This window comes from Pithys albifrons, chromosome 12 (genome assembly GCF_047495875.1).
Source record: "Pithys albifrons albifrons isolate INPA30051 chromosome 12, PitAlb_v1, whole genome shotgun sequence".
In the NCBI taxonomy this organism is placed as follows: Eukaryota; Metazoa; Chordata; class Aves; order Passeriformes; family Thamnophilidae; genus Pithys; species Pithys albifrons.
Window position 1 is genome coordinate 13,310,088 of NC_092469.1, and position 18,320 is coordinate 13,328,407.

Sequence of the window (18,320 nt, forward strand, 5' to 3'; positions counted from 1 at the left end):
CATCGTTCCAAAATACTGCAATTTCTGGACTAAGTAGAAAACATGAACCAGACCTGACCACAACCACGAAAAAACCCCTAACACAAAGCAAAAAGCAGACAGCTTCTAGTTTTCACATTGTCGCTACAGAAAGGTCTAATGCCTCCCAACGAGACACGCAGCTCAGGCTCTACCCATTTTCCTTTAGAAGACAAAACCAACAAAATACCTGGAACTGAAAATCCACAAAAATGTAATGAGTAGAATATAAGGATAATCTGAAAGGCAAATACATGCTGGGGTTTTCCCCTGTGAAACTTTACAGGGTCTTTTATCAGTCCATCTTTACTACTGGATTCTACATGAGAAAGATGGCTGCATTTTACATCTACTCTCCCTTTTAATGGTAAGCATGTGCTTTAGAAAAAAGACCCAATTTTTGCTACAAGAATTAAAATTGATAATAATAATGTTTTTGCAGCAAAATACTGCCATAAGACTGCAGCTTGTTTTGCTGCTCCAAGTACACGTGCATGCTCGTGGCTCGCAGACTCAGTAACTAACAGGGGCACACACAGTTTTCTGCCACGTTGACAGAACACTTTCTAGACAAATTTCAAAATTCCTTGGGAAATTCATTCTTTGGAAGCTTTTAGAAAATCACATAGCAAAAACCAGTTATAACAAGCAACTCCAATAGAGGATTAGAAAGAGAGATTTATCTAAAAAACATCATTTGCACACCATGCTACCTGGGTACAAATAAACAGTCTATTAAATCTCTGGGTTTGAACTGAAAACTTGAAACATGTAATGCACGTATACTCAACTAGAAGTTACCTGATTTGGACAATATGGGCAAGCAACTAATAAAAACATCCACGAACAGATCCAAGCAGGAGAGGGGCAAGAAAAGTTGCTTCTTCTGCCCTTTGGCTTTCATTACCTCCTTGAGCACTCTGACAGTCTCACTCTTCCCTCTTAAACGGGACTCAAGTCTGGAAAAACTGTCTGAGCATTTATTCAATAAGTAGTCCTGCATCAAGGCTTAAAATAGCGTTAGTAATTTTTTGTCTTTTGTATACTATAACAATTATGCAGCTTTCATCATTCAATACAATTTTATAGTGTCAAATATTCTGTAGAAAACTATCAGCTTCTGCAAAGAACATCCTTTCAATGGCTGGGAATTTTGTTTAACAGAGTAACATCAAACTGTAGGAGCTCATTTTGTTACTTGTGCTTTGAACAACAAAGCTTGAAGGAAGATTTCAGTAACTTTCAGAAAAGTAACAGCTTCTTGTAGCAGATGTTTCATCATCTTACCAAATTTTTCTTATTTTTAATATGAAGTATTAAATGATTTTCACAAAGCAACAGAAATTCTCAACAATGATCAGAAATTCTCACCAATGATGCTCTTACTTTTCTCATTCATTTATAAGAAGAGCAGAGCAGCATAACATTAACAACTTCGCTTAGTAAGTGGAGACTGATATGCAAACAAGAGGATTCAACAATCCAAATGCCTGGATTTCTTCCAGCATCTATCCTGTAGAGATCTCAAGTACTGCTTTCAACCACACAGCACTAGTGCCCTTACAGACAGCTGTTCCCAAAATGCAAAAGTCAGGTTGCTAACTTTGATTTTGTTCCTCCTCTAGGAAACTTCAGGACGATGACATGAGTGTATTTGAAATCTTGTCTATACAACTCTAATGAGTGCATTTAAAACATTGGAAAGAGTCCAAGCTGCTATGACTGAATAACTGCTTCTACAGCATGTAATAAAAGCCAAGCAAAGGCTGGTTTACTGATGGCAGATCTGCAGCACTTACACAGCCCTGCTCCAAGTACTGTTCATCAGCACCGTTTCAAAATGGCATCATCACTGCCTGCACCCTAATGCAAGAAGAAGGCTGGGGCAGTCACAGAAGTATCTGGATAATGGGGGGGGAGCTGCAAGGATTACAGGGAAAGGCTGTGGATACTTGTCACATGGGAGATGCCCAGTGTGACTCACGCTGCAGTGGCAGGGGCACCCCACGATAAATCACCCTGGCAGGAACAACTGTCCAAACTCAGCCAGTGGCTGCCTGTCAGTGCAGGACAACGTGTCCCTAACAATCTACACGGTCTAAAGATTTCTGTGCCCAAAATCCAAGTTCCTAACTGTTCATAGTGTATAAACTGTATGCAAAGAGAAACACGTCCCAACTGTGAGGTGAATGAATAAGCAAAGATACACTATCACTACCTGGCTTCAAAGGGAGTTTTGATTAAATAGCTCTCCTCTATGCAATGGCAGGTCATAATAAAAAACTTCCAAGTACCTAGGCAAAAGAAAAAAGTTTTACTCTCCTCTAAAGCAAAATTGGTTTTAGGTACATAAACAAAGAATGTACATAGCTAGAAAAAAAAGAGAAGAAAGAAAAAGAAAACTGAGAAGTCTCTGCCAAATAAAAGACTCAAGCACAAACACAATTAAAAAATTCTAGAATCACAAGTATCTACAGAAAACTAATATTTTACTCAAAACCATATACATGATCCTGGATGAAAACTGATCAAGGGGATCATTGAGAAAAATGAATTCTGCTCATTCACAAGGCCTTTGCAGGACTTCCACCAAGCAACTCCAAGGGGAAAAAAAAAAATCAAGCTGTTTAGCCAGGCTGGGTACAAACTGGATACACCACCAAACCCATTTGTCTGCTGTCAGAATAACCACACACTGACCTTTTCATTTAAAGCAAACAGAAAAAGTCTGTGAAAGATCAAAAGGAACAACAGTGATGTGATCTGGGCTTCATCCGGGCAGCACCACCTCCCTTGGGCAGGCAAAGGCACCTCGAAAGCCCTGAGCACACACAGCCCAGCAGCTGATGTGCCTCCACTGACCACCTGCTGCTCCTCACAGAAGAATCTCTCCCTGCTAACACAAGGGTTTGGGGTTGTGGGATGATCAGTAGGAAGATAAGAATTGTTTAAGTGTGCTCAGGAGAAGCACCAGCTCTGATGACAGGCACCTGTCAGATCTTCCCTGTTCCACATTCCCGATGTGAGCAGCAACGAAGCCAGATGAACATGGCAAAAATCTGGCCCCAAAATATTATCCTAACACATCAGTGCATTAAAGGATCAACTAAAAATCAGTCAAGGACTGTACAGAGCTACACAATGAACCTCACCTTGACTTCAGATCTGGAAACAAAACTGTTCTGCAGGAGAAAAGCATTTATTAGCAGGACAGCTCCTTGGAAACAAAATATCTACACCTATTAAAAGATGACCCACAAAGACTTACAAGATACTCCTTAAAGGCTGACAGTTGTTAGTGTTTAACTAAGTCACATCTTGCAGGTCCACATTTCCACCACATACAAACAGCTTCTTGAACTTGTCAGGTGATGCTCAGCTCTTGAGGGTTGTAACATCATCTCCTGAAATGCTCTAAATTGAGACCTTCACAGTAATTTGAAGGAGCATTAAGTTACTACATACAGAATGATGAAATCTTGATAATTGTGAAGACCACCAGTATCCTATGGCTGAGATAGTTTGCCCTATGTGGTGACACACCACAGCATGATCTTTAATTACTATATTATGCCTTTAACATGATCTTTTTTTTTCTCTAAATCCCTAACATCAGACATCATTTCCCACTGATATGAGAAAAGGTAAAATCCTTTTGTCCAGGGACTCACTGGATTGCAGGGAACACACAGAAGTAACTGTAAACTGTGAAAATATTTTAGATGGGGACAACACAAAACCCCCAAATACTACTGGATTGAAAACACATGAATTTAAAGAGTATGGCTTATTAGCACTACAGGGAGAGTAAAATGAGAGCTGAAACTGTAAATTGGTTTTCCAGGCACCCTTACCTTTTTTCACAAAGTAAGCATACCTAAAGAAAGCAAAACAAAAGCTGCTACTCAAACTTTGTGAAAGACTTAACGTTACACCTACATTGTTCAGAAAATGGTGGTGACCAAAGAAAGTAGAATAAAACTTCCAATTCAAGATGTGTTAGCACAGATATTCAGGTATTTCTCATAAATTAAGCCTTCCCCTTACACGCAAATTCTACCAGGTACACTGTGATCCCATGTATGACTGGAAATTGCATTTTCTCAGAAAAGGGAGCAGCTAATATACCATCCCAATAACCCAAGAATTTTTATTACTGAAGTCAGAAAAGAGTTAATTTGTGGACAAGTCCTATGTATCAAACCTCTAGTGAGAAAACAGGACACAAGTGGAAAACTGGTGCTGTTGGCCACCATTTAAGTATAGTTTTTATTAAAATACAGCACCTTTCTCATTACACTTCTGCTAGTGCACTATCTACAGCATAACCAAGATTTTCTTTTTTTTTAAATTCATTCAGGCAGTTAACATCAACTTAGAGCCAGATAAAATTTCATAGTTGTGACAAAAACCTGCATGAGTAGAAACTCAGCATCTTCAGGAAGAAACTGAAATTCTTTAGTTATGGCTAGAACAAAGTTAATGGTTAATGAGTAGAAATCCTGACTACATCACATGTGGCACAGCAGGCACTCTGAATCAATTTAAATCTTGTCTGATGTGCTTTCCTCCAAAGCTGCAGAGTTCAGAGCATATTATACTGAAATAAGCCTGTGTTGAAGACTGGTTTACGAGCAGCTGCCGCCAAACAGCAGACAGGAAGTAAAGCTGCATGAGAATGAGATGGGGAACAGTAGTATAAAGGGGAGGGGAAGGAAAACAACTTCACAGACTTCATCAGTGGCTGGTATTTAAACAGTAAAAAAGAATATCCAAGAACTAATGATCTTTCAAGTAAGAAAGAGCAGAGCTATATAAACATCTTGAATAACAAATGAAAACCGAGGACATTTATCTTACTGTAAGAAGTACACAAAATGAATCATGCAAAGAAAGTTGATCACACAGCCTTTAATAAAACAAAAGGACTTGGAATAAAATAGATTTGAAGAAGAACTGAAGTCCACACATACAGAGTTCAGCCTGAAGTTCAATATGGCATCAGTATAAAACTGAAATAAAAATTAAAGAATTTCATTAACCACAATAAAACTACCCTAAGTAATTAATGACACTGGAGAACCAAGGTGAAAATAAAGCTCTCCATTTAACTACAGGGTTTAATTATGTAAGATTTCAGGCAATACATTAGACTACTATGCTGTCTACCTCTAAATTTCTTCACAATATCTATTCATTTATTCTTTAACAAAAAACAAAAAGAGAAATCCCTGGACACTGGCTGAAAACACAACGGATCACAAAGCCTTTCATGGTTCAGTTATCCAGAAATGGGACACACTGAATCTGTCGCACCCACACACACCCACAATCACAATGAAATACAATGTTCTATCATTTTTATGATCTAGGGACCAATTCTTAGTGCTGTTTTTTTACTATGACAGACCTGAAAAATGGCTCAAATATACAATTAAATTTGCTGCAGGTCAAAGACACCACAGAATGCTAAAGCTATCTCAAAGAAATAAAAATGTTAAACTTGGGTTTAAAATGAGTAGAAACATTAAGTGAACACTTAGCTATCCAATTCTTGGATTAATGAAGACAGGGTATCCACCAGAGGCCTACCCACCCATTGTGAACATCAGATGCATCAAATTAAAAGGCAAATTAAGCATGCAAAAAAACCGCTCAGTTAAGAAATACCAGATTTAAAAACCTCAAGCCTATGAAGTATGTATTTTCACAATCCCAACTTTCACAAGCGTGTTGCTCTTTCTAAAATTCAATCATTTAAGCAGCAATTCTAGCAGATGCTGCATTGGTAGCTTTGTCAATGTGTCTACAAAACTGTTTATGCACAATAATGACATACTTTAAATATGGATCAACTATTTTGGGCCATCATTTGCTTAGCCAAACACTGAAGCAGAATTCTAGAACAAAAATATTCTAGTGTTGGTAAGTTTATCTCCATTCTAGATCTCAAACTAATGCCTAAGATAATAATTAACTGACAGCTCCCCCCATAGCCTTTTTTATTCATATAATTAAAAACATGCCTTGCTGGCATAAATCCACTGATGAACAAACACACATTATGCACTGCCTCAAGAATCAAAGCTCATAAAACAATGTTGCACAGAGCTACAAAAAATCACATGGTTTTAAGAGACTGCTGAAGCCTATGAAAGAAATTCCTAATAAAGCCAAATGACAAACATCTAGAGAGAACAAAATCTCAGACAATTCATATGAAACACTTAACTGTTTCTGCTGATAACATAAGAAATACTCTCCCATTCTGCTCAGATCATGGGAGGGGCTCACTTTCAGAGAAGTTTAGCTCTGTGCAGAGCAAGCCTGCATTCACATGTGATTTACCCCAGTAAGGTCTGATTACAACAGTGATTTGTTCATACCAGAGTATAACATTATTCCCATCTATCAGTTTGTCCACCTCTAACCTCATTCAGAAGAATTCTTCTAAACATTTTAGTGAAGCACTCGAGAATTTACTGTAAACACACATAAAAGAGGGAGTGGCATTCACTAATGAGGCTCATGTTCTATTTTAATACACAGCACATCTACCACACTTACATGATTAAGACAACACAGGAAAATGGATGAAGTAGTTCAGTACTTTAAGGATTCATTCAGAGAAAACAAAGTTAAAAAAATCATAGCAGTAAATAAAATTAGTTTTGAACTGGCAAGAAGAGAGACTTCAGTCTTCTTACACATTACAAGAAAAATTCCTCATTCAATTGTGAGCCAGAATCAATATTTTTCAGTAAGAGCCAGATTCAATTCAGTTTCCTCAGCAAAGCAGTAAGTACCCAGACAGCCAACTTCACTCCTTCTCCCCCAATTTGTCAAACTTCTGCAAGCCTCACAAGACTAAATGGAAAACAATTTTTCCAAAAAACCTCATTAACCTGAATTCCAAATACCATAACTGCCCTCAGGAATTTTTTTTTCTTCCAATCAAGTTTTCCCACTATAGGAAATATTTATCTTCCACCTAGCAGCATTTAAAAGATCCAATATGCCATTAAACCTGAATAGGCTTCAACTATTTCCTCCAGCCTGGTAGGTTTGGTAGCATTAGCTGTTTCTCATTATAAGGGTAGGTAAAAAAAATCAGGCAAATGAAGAATTTTATAGTCCATTAGCAGTCTTTAAAATCAAAAAATTATACAGAAATTAGCCAGAAACAGAAGGGCTGTGAGAGCTTAAAGTGCTGGTCCAAACCCACCGAGGTCTGCAGAAAGTCTCCTATTGAATTCAGTGATCTTTGGATCAGTCCCAAAGCACCTACAGTAGCATAGATAAGTGTCTACATTTTAAAGGTATGTTTTTCCTGTAAAACAAAACCAGCTGTAAGTGATTTCAGTAACTTTATTCTGATAAGACTAAGCAAGGTTTCTGACTTTAAATCTAATACAGCTTCACAGTAACCATCACTGTCCCTAGGGAATTCCAGCTTTCAATATCAGTCTATAGGACAACCACCTCAGAAAAAAGAGATTCAGAAATCAATTCTGAAAGTGATGCTGCTCCTGTATTAGAGCTCATGGGGAAACCAAGAAAAAGCTTCATTTCACTAAGAGCACATTGACTGCTGGCTTTATCAACTGGCATCCAAAGGCACAATGAAATAACCTGTTGAAAGTGCAAAGTTTCATTAGCCTACCACAATTCATTGGCCTAAGTCTTACTTCTGAACCACTTTTGAAGCACCTACACAACAGCAAATTTAAATCATTCCCTGAAATTTTATCATAGCATGGCAGCTAAAATAACGTCCTGTTCTTGAAAACAATAAAAAGCCACTGGTATTGCCCATGTTTCCCTGCAGAAACAGTGACATGCTTTAAAACAAAGTGATACCAGATTTTCCCCTACCAGCTCTCACTGGAACTCATGTCACTACCTACCTGCATGGAGATGTGAAATATTAGAAATTTCGCATAATGTATGTGGCCCATACTAATAACATCATAAGCAGAGCATAAAAATTTCTTTCAGTCACAACACTTTCCTTCTTACCTTGCCTCCTTCTCTTTCAAAGTCGACATATTCCCGGGTCGGTGTCTGTCGCTGCTCCCCCTGCCAGCTGGCCGGAAAAAACTGGAGAGACAGATTGGTTCCTGTGGCCACAAAAGCCTTTTAGAAAAATCAATACAAACAGGATCAGGGAGCAAGACATTACATAAATTATGCAGGCAGTCATTTATTTTTACATCAGTTTATGTCTTAAGCCAGGCAGCATAGAGAATACTTAAAGTCAAAAACATGCACTCATCATTTTTCCTAAGTATTAAGTTACAAACATCTGATTCCATTTTGACAACATTTGCCATTGGCTGCTTCGGATATAAAATACAACATGGAATCAATACTTCTTTCAAATCAGTTTTGCTGACATTAGAATCTGTCCTTTCAGTTCTGTCTGGATACCCTGCACCAACTTAGTACCTGCACCATTAAAAACTGCCCATGATTTTTAAAAAGGCTGCATATCTCTAAAAGAAGTGCTGCTGAAGGAAAATGAACAGTGAGACCTGTTACTAAGGACAGCTATTTTCAGAAGAAAATTACTTGTCTCCTTTCACAATCTACTTATACCTAGATAAACACTTAACTGGAACGTAAATACTCCTATTTTATCACCTACTGGCATGCAGTATCAATACACAGCTCAATCAAACCTCCCAGGACAATTGTCCTCGTGCCATGTTAAGACACCAGTGAAATCCAGACCAGCAGATGCTGTGTCAGTGAGAACAGGCAACTGCAGGAATCCTCAGCTGCAGCCCTTTGTAAAATCATTAAAGGGACTGACTTAACCATATTAGAAAAAGCAAATAATTTTCTATTATTTGAAATGAAAATGGGATTCAGTTTTCTTCATAAATTTTCTGTATTTATTTGCGTATCTTAACTCCAAGCCACAAAGAGTACACAAAGTCAGATTTGCAGTACATGTACTCTTCTCTGGTACAGGTGAGCGTGTTGCCCCCTAAGAATCCGAATACTCACACATCCACCCAGCACATCACTCTACTCAAAATCCCAGGATTAAATGTAATTTGTTGCAATCAAACAGCTGTATTGATTACCATGATCACTTAGATTTAAATGGTCATTAATCCAGAACACAGTTTCCTTAAAAGCCATACAACTACTACTCTCTAATAGTTGGAATTTCCTGACAAGTAGATTTCCTTCAAGCAACCCAGAATTCAGCAACTTATAACTGTACTGCTACCTGTGACACAACAGCTCTACACGTTGTTTAAGACAGTTCCAGTCACGGACTGCAATGCTGTCTGTCACAGGAATAGAATCTCCCACTCTGAAAGCACAAGTGCTTTGTCTTGACTCCTTCTCCTCTACCAAGGCAGGCTAATGCTCTGCAATTGGGTTCCATTCCAGGCTTTAAAAATTTTTGTCCTTGTTTTTTGTTTTAAACCTCCTCTAAGCATTTTCTCAATGTCACTAAAATTAACAAATCAGTCCTAGTAATACAGTGGGGAATACTTCATTGGTACATTAATATTTGTTTGCCCTACAATACTTGAACATTTCAATCCATGATACACAAGGACGCATTTGCATAAACAGAAAGCATCCAAACTGGCAGGGCTGCAGACCATCACTATGAAGCTGATTACCTTGTATTATCCCTTGGCTTCTCTAAGGGATTCTGCTTAATACTAGGACAAAAATTATACCTATCTCAAAATATTTATGACTCTAAGTCTTCACCACTTACTCTGTTCAAGAACTAGTTTCCTACCTCTGAGCAAACACATGTTTTATACTCCTTAATTTATACACTTAAAATGCTGAGGAGTGAGACCTTTTGAGTGTAAACCAGCTGACCACGGCAGCCCTACAGACCACTCCAGTTTTGGTACTGGGTCAAAAAGACCATCCTTGCTTTCTGAGAAACCCAGCAAGGCAGCAAAGTGCCCATGCCTCCCTGCTCCACCCCCAATGTGTTCTAGAGGGCCATGAAACACCATCAGAGAAAAGAAGAAAACAAAAGTACATAAATTCCGCATCCTCGTGGAGTCATGCAGGCAATATTTAAACCACAAATATTTAAAAAGTTATGTAGATATTTTTCTCTGTATTTTTGAAGCCTGTTCTTTCCCTTTAAACAGACAAAAAACATTCAGTTAGAATACTCATGTGCCTCTCAAAGCAAATCATAGGTCAATACTGAAAAACTTGAGAACAGACTTGCTAATAACCACAGAGGACTACATGGAACCCAACATTTTTTTTTCAGGTAACAAGCCAATTAAATTAAAAAAAAAATTTAAAAAATCACATCACTAGTTTGGGTTTTAACTTGAAAGTAAGAAAGTTAAAATTTTCTATGTAGAGCTTTTTAAAGCTCAGTTTGAAAAGGTATCAGACATTCAGGTCTCATCTTTTGCGAAAAGCTTATCAGGTAGTACAAGGGTGACCTGACACACATACAGACAACGTAAATACAAGGACCTTCCAAAACAAACCCAACATGTGAAGTTATTTTCAAGTTATCAAAGCATTACCAGTACACATGAAATCTTATTTAATATATTTCACATTTACTTCTCAGTAATATTGGTAATTACTTTCTTTATTCAATCAAGAGTTATTTGACAGACATAACCAACAACCTTCTGCCAGTTCTACATTAAATCTCTAAGCTGTTCTCTGGATTTTTTTGTCTGCTTAAAAATATGTAAGGTCATTTGCAAAGGCTCCCTTTGGAGATAAAAGAATAAATCCTTGATGTCTGGAAAAACATTCAAGACTAAAAAAAAAAGTAAAATTACTAGCTCTTTTTAACATCAGTCATTACACACACTACATTTCTAAATAAACCTGACTACTTGTGCCCTGTTCGCAAAACAAAACCAGATGTTTCAGATCAAGAAATATAGAGCCTGCTTTATAATTAAGTAGAAGTGAAAATATGTAGAACAGGCATCACTGGTTGCTTCCAGGGGCTGAAGTTCTGGCAAAAAAGGACAGCAGCAGGCTTAAAAGTACAAAGGTGAAACTACAGTGATTTCCTAGTTATATAAATAACTGCATAGGATAGATGGGCAAGCTGGTTTATGAGCTACATGGCTTTATTTTTTTAAGGGAGGGATTTAGGTATATTACACACTTTCACTTGTACAGAAATTTCCAGTGCTAGCAAACTATGCCTTCCTTGCCTACCCATTGTTTCCCTGGTGACTTCTTAAAGGAAGCAAACATGCTCCATGAAAAATGAATGTAAAACAAATAGTAAAATTAAGAACCTGTCTACAGGGGACCTCTCACAAAATAATATTACAGGTTCTAAGACAAGAAATAACAAGCAGGGATAAGATTCAGCTAAAATAAAGTTACTCAGTAGAAGGTAACCAGGTTCTTGAATGTGCATCCTTTTATGGAAAAGTGCAAATGAACAAGATCAGCTAAAGCAATGGGTATTCAACTACTCTTATTCCGATGTGCATAAAAATAATTTTATTGTGCGTAAGAATAATTTCATTGTGAACTGACTAGCAAGATGTATATCACGTGAAATTAAAGAATGCTGATAAACCAAACTTGGTGAAAGTGGGGTTTATTTTCTATTTTACCTTATCTTTCACCATATAATGTAAATGAAAAAGAGGTTCCTTCTGTATTTTAATACTAAAGAGTTACAAACTTAACAATGCTATGAGACACTGATCCTATAGAAGTAACCTATAGCTGAAATCAAACCAGGAAATAGCGAGTCAGTTCTTGACTACTCCAAGCCATACTGCATCTCGCTTCTTAGCTCAGAATGGTCTGTAACTAACCTTAATGAATGAGAAAAACGGGGCTGAAGTTGCAAGTTTCAAAGCCTAATTTTAAAAGTACTTGATTTAGTTCTCACATACATCAAACAGCTCACTCAAGGCTTTTAGATAGCGCCTTCTGAATAATGTTACTCATTTCTGAGGGCTACCGTTTCCGGACAGAAAAAAAAGGGAAAAAAAATGGCAGAATACTGAAATAAGCAACTCGTAGCTGCGGCACGTGCAGAGGAAGGAGCAGAACCCGTTCGCACTGCGGGGGGATTTTCCTTCCTTCCTTCCCTGTCACCCGGCGCTCCAGACACGGAGCGAGCCGACACCTCCGAGCCCAAAGGCGCTGCTCCCGAGGCGGGCAGACACTGCCCGCGAACAAAACCTGCCTTCCCTCGGCGTGTGAGCGGCGCCGGTGTCATCCCGCTCTTAAAGGAAAACTTTCCCCACGGCGCGGCCGCGCAGCTCCGGCCGGCCCCGACCCCCGCGGCCCGGGCACGGCGCGGTGCCGGCCCCGGCGGCTCCCAAACTTTTTACGAGCCGAGCCGGGAGCGGAGCCGGGGAGCGAAGAGCCAGCGGCCCCGAGGGGAGCGCGGCGCCACTTACGATCTCGGAGCGACCGTCGCGACAGGCGTTCTGGAAGCGGGCCTGCCTCTCCTCGTGCGGCCGGTCCCTGAAGCCCGTGTATTTAATCTGCGGGGAACAGGGCGCGCAATCAGGAGGGGCCAGTCCCGGCGATAAGGGGGCAGCGGAGTGCACTGACTGCGCCGCCCGCCCCGCTCAGCCGAGCCCGGCGCTGCCCCGGCCCCGCCGCGGCCCAAGGAAACTTTCCCCGCGGAGGGAAGGGAGGGCAGGGGGAGCCCCACGCCGACTCACCTCGCACTCGCGGCTCAGCTTCCTGAAGAACTCCTCGTTCTCGAACTTGCTCCGCTGGTCGGGGACAACCCGCGGCATGGTGGTGGGGCCGCCGCCGCCGCCGGCTGCCCTCCTTCCTTCCCTCCCTCCCTCCCTCCCGCCCGCCCCGCGCTGTCCCAGCCCCAGCGCTCGCCTCGCCCTTTGTTAGCCCCCGCCGGCGGCGCTCCCCCTCCCCTGCCGGCGTCCCTCCTCCTCCTGCTCCTGCCGCGGCGCACGCGGAGCAGCCGCAGCCGCCCGAGCCCGGCTGTGCCGCCGCTCCCGCCCCCGCCCGCGCCCTCCCCTCCGACTTCCTCCCGGCCCCGAACTCGGCCCGAACAGCCGCGCCATTCACAACTCCGCCGCCGCCGCCGCCGCGCATGCGCCCCGCGGCGCGGGCAGTGGGGCGGGAGCCGGCCCGGAGTCCCCCGGTGCTCGGACGGCGGTGCCGCGGCTGCTCGCGGGGCTCCGGGCCCGGGGGAATGGGATCCTCGGGGGAATGGGATCCTTGGGGGAATGGGATCCCCCGGGGGCGATGGAATCCCCCGGGGGCGATGGCGCGCGCTGCCCGCCCGGCGGGGGCCCCGCACCTGCAGCGCCGGCCCGCGCGGGTGGGAGCGGGCGGTGGCCCCGCGGTGAGGATGGGGCGGGTGGGGATGGACAGCGCTGGCCTCGCACCGGCCCCTCCCGCAGGTCAGCGAGGACGGCCCCGGAGCCCCAGCGAGGGTCCCAAAGCCCCGCCGGGGCAGAGGGCACGGACCGCGCTCCCAAAGGCGCTGCGTCAGCCCCTCGGCACTGCCCAAGGCGGGCGCTGTCCCCAGGGCAGCGCAGCACCCACCGCCGCCTCGGGATCCGGAGCGCGGCTGCTCCGCGTCTGTGCAGCCCTGTGTCAGTCTAGAACTTCGCTTGAAAAGTTCACTTTCATGCTAAAAACGCAGCAGCCTGGACTCTTGATTTGTCGTCTTCACAGAGAGGCATTTTACAGGATCTCATTCAGTCATGGAGCACAGCAGGACATACATCACCTGTCCCCAAATGGATTTTGTCATATAGATGTATGATTATACCTCGATACCTCACTGCAGTGTACAATCCCCTGGTGAGAGGAAGTGCAGGGGCAGGCACTGATCTCTCTCTAAAAAGGGCCTGAAGTTGTGTCAGGGAAGGTTTAGGTTGGATGAAAAGGTTCTTCACCCAGAGGGTGGTTGGGCACTGAACTGGTTCCCCAGGGCAGTGGTCACAGCAAGCCTGACAGAGTTCAAGAAGCATTTGGACAATGCTCTCAGACAATGAAATTAGGCCTGACTCTTGGGGATGTCCCGTGCAGGGGGAAGAGTTGGACTCAATGATCTTTGTGGGTCTGTTCCAACTCGGATTCTGTGATTTTGTGATTTTTTTTCCTACAACCACACCCCCAGTTCTTTAGCAGCTCTGAAGCATGATAAGAATGGCTGCATGAGCCAAAAACTGTTGGATTGTTACAATACCTATTGCCAACATAAAAATATTAGAGCATATTAGATCTTTTTGATAAAGAAGTGAGGTTTTCTAATCTCTCAGTATTACAATCTTAACTTTACACGTAGTCATGCAAATTGAAGAGGGCAAGGCTAAGGTTAGCCAGAAGGCGTGATTTGAATCAAGTACGAGCATATTAATAAAAAAATGAGAGAAGTGTCTGTATCCCTTAACTTATTGTATACAGACTTCATAAAAACAAAATTTAGGCTTTTTTTTCTAAATGTAGAAAATATGCTATGAGAAGCTTAATACATTTCTGATCAAAAGGAGCTGCAGATTTAGGCAGCAACTCTGTATACGTTCAAGCTGTATCTTCTGATTTTTGGTATGTTACTGTAATGCAGATATATGGGTAAACTCAGAATTTAAAAGCACTAAAAGAACTGTTCTGAAAGGTTTTTTCAATAGTAACCAAATCTGAAAAGAACATACACTGAGATTGGAAACATAAAATGTTATGTATTATCTTGATTCATTTAGATTAATACCAACCCTTAAGCGAAATTCTCGTGAATGTCAGGCACATTTAAAAGGTCCCAAAATAAGACATTTTAAAAAAAATCCATATCACTATTCATCTTACAACAAGATCAATACCAAGAGCGTAGGCCTGCAGGAGAACTGCCAAGTTCATAAGGTAGAAATCTGCTCTCTTAACCTCCAATAATCTTTCACTACTTGCTAGTACCTCGCCCAGTTCCACCTCCTCACCCCCCAAACTGACTCTGCCTTCTTCGGAACACCAGTTTCAAAAAAAAAAAATTACCAAGGTCAAAAGCAAGATGAGTTGTAAAGCACTGAAGAAACAGGAGAAAATATCACCCAGCAAGTTTGGTGCTCTGACCTTGGCATATATTTTTTAAGACTTTGGAAACAAGATCATATTTGACTGCTTTCCCCCCATGCAGCTCTTTGTTTAACATTTTTCATCCTGGAGTTTTCATCTTTCCAAAGTTTTTATTTTTAATCAAGTGAGTCAATATTATCACAAAGTCTTTAAGAAGTCAGACACTGCCTCTGTTTGTTGCCTCAGTTAGGCTGAAGCAGAACCAGGAGAGCTGGAAGGGGTGAGATTGAACATAGTGGCACAGGATCATATTATTCTTCTGAATTCATCCAGTTTCTCTACAGCAAGCTGACCCTCACCCACAAAAAAAGAGCTTTTGCTCTGAAGAATGCCTTCTTAGCAAAGGGAACTGATTCCATATGTTGTAACATATATCTGTGAGAAAACTATTACTTTGGGCCTGTTTTCTTATCAAGGAAAGCTATAAAATTGTTACCAGCTTTTCCTTTCTCTACCCCACGCAGCCCCCAACATTTAACAAAGCAATTCAGGTCTTAAGGACAGAGAAGTTCCTATTTTTTGTTCCTAGCTAGACAGGGGAGAGGCACACAAATTAAGGTCTTTGCTGCAAGAAAGGCTAGAGCATAATTTCCACAGTTATTTACCCTGTTTGGCCAGAGTCGCTGGCCACCGGCCAGACAGTCAACATAGATCAGAGGCAGCTCCACAGGTGGTAGCTGGGGGACATGAGAGGGAAAGCTGAGGTTATCGTGTTAGAGATGGGATACAATCCCATGGGAATTCTGCAGCTCACCAAACTTTTTTTTGTTGCTTTTAGTAGTATATCATCAACTCACCAAAACAAGCTAGAACCTTTTTCCTTGTGCATAACCAAATGCAACTGCTTCCCAAAGGCATCTCGGTGATATCTCTGCAAGCCATTTCAGTGTGGTTCTGGCTGCTCAGATGTCAGTAGACTTAGCTTAGCCTGCAAATCACTGGGCTGTTGATTCACAAGAACTTAGGCTATTCAGCAGTCCTCTGGGTGAATCACCTTCAGAAAACAGAAATGCTCAAGCTTGCAGACATGCTACTTTCAGAGTGAATTCTCAGAACAGACCCCTTTCCAAAATAAGATCTAATGTGTTTACAGAACATTGGTAATTGAGACAGAACACCACTGAAAGATTTACAGGTTTTGAGAAGGGGAGCTTTCTTCAAGGGCCAAGTCCTGTTATGTACTGTTTTTTCTCTAACACTTCTCTACCATGTCTTTAAAACTGCTGGTTTCCCCTAGGTAGAATCATTTGATGAACAACTGCCAGGCACCAGTGTTATATTGTTCTCTAGATTTCTCATGCATGAGACACTAATAAGTCAGACTCCTGTGTATCCATTGATCTATGGCAGCTGCAGTATAATCAAACACCAACATTATGTATGTACAAGCTACTCTGTGATTATAAATCCATTAATAAACTGTTTGCAAGATATAATTATGCACATTAGGTGTGAAATGCAATCCACTTACGCAAGGTCTGTGTTTATGGGTTCCACGAAATTCTGGGGGGAGGGGAAGAAATTGAGCAGATTAATTGACTTCTTTCCCCAGAAATAATTTCATTTCCGTACTACTACAACTGATGCTGCCAGCCAGAACATCCTCACTGAAGTCACCCCACTGGTGATGTGGGGTATTGCTGACGGGTTCACAGACCCAGAGTCTCACAGAGAAACTGTCCTGAAATGCTGTAACTCACCCCTGGAGCAGCCTTTCATGTCTACCCTGCATACATCAGCACAAAGATCTATCTTATCTCAGGACTCCCAAAACAACCCAAATGAGAGATGTGGGCAATGCAGACGACCAGGAGCTATCAGAGTCAGTTCATGTCTGTGGAAACACTTCATGCAGAGGTGGATGTAGGGACTCCAAAGGCAACAACATGCAGCTTTTAGGACTTTGCCAAGTCCAAAATTGATACCTGAACATCTTACCTAGCACACAAAGAGAGATAAGAGCCATACCACAACAGTTAAACAAAACAATCCAATTTTGCATTCTGAGTGGGAAGCTGCCTACCAGTTAAAAAATGCCAAGCATGGCAGGTATGAGGGAGGAAGCAGCTCTTCATCTCTCTTCTCTCTAAACCAGGCTACAAGACAGATGGAGCCTTTTACTCAAGGTACCAGAGCTGGAACGTTTTCCTAAAAGAAGATGCCTGAAGGTGCTACTTAAAATAAGAGAATAGGACTCTCCCTTAACAAAACATGACTCCTGTCTACCTTGGTTGTTCCCAAGTGTTTGGAGTACTCAACAAAGACCCTTCCCACATTGAGGCTGCTGAAACCCAAGTTCTCAGCCTCCACAACAAGAACCACAGTCACTACGACTCTCATGCTGGAGAAGCTATGTCGACACCTCTGCTTCAACACAGGTTACTACCACAGTGCAACAAAACACCTGAGTCTTCATGGGCAGGCCTAAATTAAAAGCCAGTAAATACAGCCTCCTTTCCCATTTGGTGCATTGGACACCTTGGGCTGTTTCTGGTCATAAGCACTGCAGTTTAACAGTGCACTTCACAAAAGAATGCCCTGTTTCAGTGACATTCATGTGCAGCTTGTCCCACAAAAGCATGGACTACACAGCCTGGGACATCCACATGAATACACTCTTCTGAAACTTGCATATCAGCAACTAATCATAAAAAGGTCATGAATGTGCACATATGAAAGTGCAGTGTGATACCAGATACAGGAGTCTGGTGTAGCAAAGGTGATCATTGATCTTGGCACACAACATCTTAATTAATTGAAAATCTGTTTAAATTATTTTAATTAACAAGAGGAATACAGGTTTTTTTCCTAGAAAAACCAATATGAAGTGATATTCATGAATATTAGAACCAATTATTCTTCTAAATGATGTAACAGAGACTGAACTACACAATTTTTAGAGGACTAAACCAGATTATCCCAGAAAGCTACTTGACTTTCATACTGGCTATTTGGGGCAGTGATGATGATTGCAGTAGTGATACATTTCTATGATTTTGTGCTATCTATATATGTTTTGGCAATTGAATTGTGAAGTTTTTTTATTAATACCCTCTCCCTCCGCCCCCTCTTTTTTCATTTTACCAATTGTAGCACAAACTGGTAAAAGATATGTTATCTGAACTCAGTCTCCATTGTCTGGCAAGCAGAGGCCAGGTCTGCGTGCTTCTCCCAGTCTTGCCTGTGGCCTGCTAGATAATTTTGGGCACATGGCTTTCACCTCTAATGCCTCAATTAGCCCA

General features: G+C 41.7%; 1 protein-coding gene across 2 annotated transcripts in view; it reads right to left on the minus strand.

Moving 5' to 3' along the window:
* The window catches only part of CBFB (core-binding factor subunit beta), a 40,565-nt gene extending 27,739 nt beyond the window's left edge, over positions 1–12,826 (minus strand). For both annotated transcript variants that reach the window (XM_071567644.1, XM_071567645.1), the window contains exons 1-3: positions 12,696–12,826; positions 12,426–12,512; positions 8,038–8,154 (exon numbers count right to left, since the gene is read on the minus strand). In XM_071567644.1, coding sequence (XP_071423745.1) covers positions 8,038–8,154; positions 12,426–12,512; positions 12,696–12,773 — 282 coding nt within the window. In that variant the 5' untranslated portion in view covers positions 12,774–12,826. The remainder of the gene's footprint in view (positions 1–8,037; positions 8,155–12,425; positions 12,513–12,695) is intronic.
* Positions 12,827–18,320: the final 5,494 nt, after the last annotated feature.